Source organism: Uloborus diversus, chromosome 4, assembly GCF_026930045.1.
Source record: "Uloborus diversus isolate 005 chromosome 4, Udiv.v.3.1, whole genome shotgun sequence".
In the NCBI taxonomy this organism is placed as follows: Eukaryota; Metazoa; Arthropoda; class Arachnida; order Araneae; family Uloboridae; genus Uloborus; species Uloborus diversus.
The window spans coordinates 67,443,036-67,447,133 of NC_072734.1; the positions used below are offsets into that span (position 1 = coordinate 67,443,036).

Consider the following 4,098-nt stretch of genomic DNA (forward strand, 5'->3'; position numbering starts at 1 on the left):
CATTGTAAATAATGTGTGATTTGTCATTAGTAGAAATCTCTTTGTATTTTCCCCTCTTTTTGTCCCTTTTTGTGTACTATTCTGAAGGAAGACAAAAAAAAAAAAATGTTTATGCTTCATTTATCTCTAACCTTTATTGATATACTTTTATCTTCATGTATGAGAATCTAATTTCTGCAAAAAACCATTTTCCTATTAACAATTAAATCGATCATCTGTAAAAGCCCTGTTCTTGGTTTTGCGAAAAGAGTTGTCAAACTTGCTCTTTGGCTGCTTAGTTCATCTCTCTCTCTCTCTCTCTCTCTCTCTCTCTCTCTCTCTCTCTCTCTCTCTCTCTCTCTCCCTCCCTCCCTCTTTGTCTTCTCTCTCTCTCTCTCTCTCTTTTTTTTTTTTTTTTGATACATAAATTCTGAAAGCTTTTTAAATCTTGAAACATGTTGGTTCATTTACACTCTAACACCTCTATGGCGCTTTTTCTTTTGGATTAAAAATGAATAGGACTGAAAATACAATTCCTGGATATTTTATCCTCTGACTCCTGATTTCGGAATTTTTTATTAACTTTCCTTTGCTTTTTAAAGAAAAAGAAATTTAATAATAAAAACATTCCTCAATAATGTAGTAATATTTTGACCATTCGCAACAAATTTTAAATTTCTTCATTATATTTTCATAGTTGTAGTAAAAGTTTGCCATCTTTATCACCAGGGTCGAGCGATTACGGTTGTCAAGTAGCCAAGGCAATTGAAAAAAAATCTCTAAACACTAGCTTTTTCAGAAAAAATATAGTTTTCAGAGTTCATGTTGCACTGAATTTTCTTTTCAAGTATGAGAAATAATTCGTCTGGGGTCTAAATATTTTTTCTGGTTCCTAAGATAAAATTTAAAAAATGTCGTTCTCTGCTTGTCGTCATATAGTAAAAATGTGAATTAAACTTATAACTTTCAATCAAAAATTTTACCAGATTAGGTTTACGTTACAAATTAGGCACTGCCCATACATTACAAATAAAACAAGCATCCATTTTACAAAACGTAATATTACTAATTACTACGCGAAAATTAGTCAATATTAAAAAAAATTGGTCAGTATTTGGTCAGTATTTTATAAATTTTGGTGAGTAAAATCAGTATTTTTGACCTTCCAAACCGTTTTTTCTACTGCTTATCCAAATTTTAGTGATTTAAACAACAAGCGCAAAAATCCGTGAATATAAACTCTTTCTTGAATAGCGAAGAACTATTTATTGAACGATATACAACAATTTATTAAATTTAAAACAATAATACAACCAAGTAATAGAATGATTCTTAAAATGCCTTATACAAAAGGAGTTTTATTTAGGTACTTTCAAGATTTTTTAATTTTCGGTTCTGTTTATGTACAATCGGAGAAATTACTTCATTTTCGCGAAAATTACGGCTCGCGAAAAATAAATGCTTTTTCAGTATTTAATTATCAGCTTCCTTAGTTCCTTTCTCTCAAAGAAGTCCTAACTACGATCGGAACGTTTTTAAGTTCTGCTTTCAAACTACTTAATACAACATGTTCGCTCTCTGTGCTCCCTACAGCATCATACAATGTATAACAAACTTATACGTTATACAAACTTGCTCTTACAAAGATGCAAGACAACTGACAATTGCTCTGAGCGTCTTGCGTAATCTTATCTTGATCTTCCAGCTCCGTTGTCATGATAGAGCAATTTTCTCCATTCCAGAAAAACAGACAAGGATGGGGGCCGGAAGAGCGGGAGAGAAAGTGTTGAGATGCATAATCTTTACAACTCTCTGGGATGAAGAAATTTCGAGTCGAAAGACCTGGTGATGTTACGCTTTCGTCATCGAATTATCTCCGGGATTTTGATCTGGAGAGAAAGGAAGAAACCGGGGTTGGGGGGAGAGATGGAAATTATTCAGCTGTTTCTGCCTTCACAACATTGCGACATCATCTTCGACGCACGTTATGATTTTTTATCTTTTTTTTCGGAACCCGGAGATTAGGGAGGCGCATAAATTCGGGATTTGTTTGGAATGGAATCAGTTAGCATTGAGTACTGAACGGCTTCCATACGCCTCCTCACGTCCGTCCTAGGGCAAGGGCTCTACTGTTTTCCTCCTCATCTCACCCCTTCATCGTAGTTTCGAATCAGTCTCCCCCTCATCTTTCATCATGTCGGCTGATTTGAGAGATCACCCATGTAAGTATATTGGCATTTCTTTCTACATTTAAATGCTCCATCTTCGAGATTGACGGTGGTTCCGTCTTTCTGATTTTTTTAAATCACTTTTTACGGTTCATTATCAGTAGTCTGATGTCGGAGGAACGCCAGTTCGATTCGGGTTGGTTGAAAAAACCCCGTGTACGCTACCGGTAACTGGTGCACATTAAATCTATCGTGGTCGCCAAGCCCTCTAAACTCCCATTACAAATCAATTCCTCTGGTAGTGTTGGAGCAAGAGTTGCTCAGCTCCTGAGATGGATCGAAAAAAAAAGGCTGAGATGTCTTAAAGGTTAAAGCTTCAAGCAGACGGTTAAGCACTTTACTAGGTTGGAAGGACCCTGGGTTGTCAAGTGTATTACCTTTTTTTTTTTTTTTTTTTGACACGTCGGGGAAAACTCATCCAAAGTTTCGATTTCGCTTCAAACGATAGATTTTTGCCTTTATTCTGTTTCTCCTCATTCAAAACTCACACAAAGAATAAAATAACTTTACTATGTTCTTGATCTTAACAAAACTTTCCCTTTGAAAAACCTCATTGCAAGGGCTTTTTGCTGAAGCAAACGATGAGTGGTCAATTCAAAGAACATTATTTCCGAAGTAGTTCCCACCGGATTAAATCCCGATGGGAACTACTATTTTGGCCGATCTTTGAAAGCTAAGTGACAGTACCCCATACATAAAATTATCCCAAGTCGTTGTGATAAAGAGCAATCATTCCTAAGAGTTACAATATTTATGAATGATGCAAAGTCAAGGAAAATGGAAAATAATAAGTTGTTGCAATAAGTATCCTGCCTTGTCCAATCGTTACTTAGAAGCATATTTTGCAGCAAATAATTATTTTTGGGAATTTTCATTTTCAAAGAACAAGAAAAATTTTTGAGAAGTTTTACTACTACGCCAAATATAGCACTTCTTGAAAACTAAAAGTCATCATAAACTCCACGCAAGAGAAACAAATAAACGAACAAGAAACCCCATACATTTATGCTTTTGATTATTATAAACTTTTTTTTTTCTTACATCTTGTATCTGCAACTGTGAAATGCTCATTTGCTAGACTACTTCTCCGTAGTGCAAAATGTTATCGTATGTATTACTTGAAATGTAGGGCAATTTTTCAATTAAATAGGATTTTTTTTTTTGAAATGTATCTTATTGTTTAGTAACTTTTAACCATAGAAGTCTTTAAAATTGTCTTTCCTACTCAGAAAAAAAATAGTCTCCAGTGATTTAGATAACTTCTAAAGGTATTTGTTCACCACTGAGAACATGCGCATAAAAAACCGTATTTGTAGCCATGATGCATTTCGAAAAATGACCAATCAGACCGATTAAAAAATATCTACTTAACAAAAAAAACATGTAATTGTATTACTTTTCGATTTTATTTTCGAAATGAGTAAAGTTACTAATACTACTTAATGACTTTTGAAACGATTTGAATGATCACATTTTTATTTTTTATTTGTTTATTTATTCATTTAATTATTTATTTTTGTTGTTTTTTAAAATAAAATTCTATTACATCACTTGCCAAAATTTTCAACACTTTATTACTTGTTCAATAAGTTTAACCTTCTAAAAGCTTATCCCACGATTTTTTTTGGCAGCGTAAATGTAACAAAATTTTCTCATTCCCCAATTTAAACATGCTTCAGTTTTTTACGGAACATTTGATACCTTAACCGGTGAATTCATCGTTTAAATTTCACAATTGCATTCGTTGAAGCATTTACATTAACAGTTAACCAGCCATTTTAAAAGTCACATTCCTTCTAATCCGATTCAAAAGGAATTTCTCAAAGTCGGAGGCAGCATGGTAGCTTTCTTTTCTTTCATTAAAACCAATAAAAAGAAAAATTTGCGGAGA

General features: G+C 33.5%; 1 protein-coding gene across 1 annotated transcript in view; it reads left to right on the forward strand.

The window, feature by feature from the left end:
* Positions 1 to 2,048: 2,048 nt before the first annotated feature.
* The window catches only part of LOC129221150 (ornithine decarboxylase-like), a gene marked incomplete in the record, with an annotated part of 9,953 nt that continues 7,903 nt past the window's right edge, over positions 2,049 to 4,098 (forward strand). The window contains 1 exon segment of the mRNA XM_054855595.1: positions 2,049 to 2,201. Coding sequence (XP_054711570.1) covers positions 2,174 to 2,201 — 28 coding nt within the window.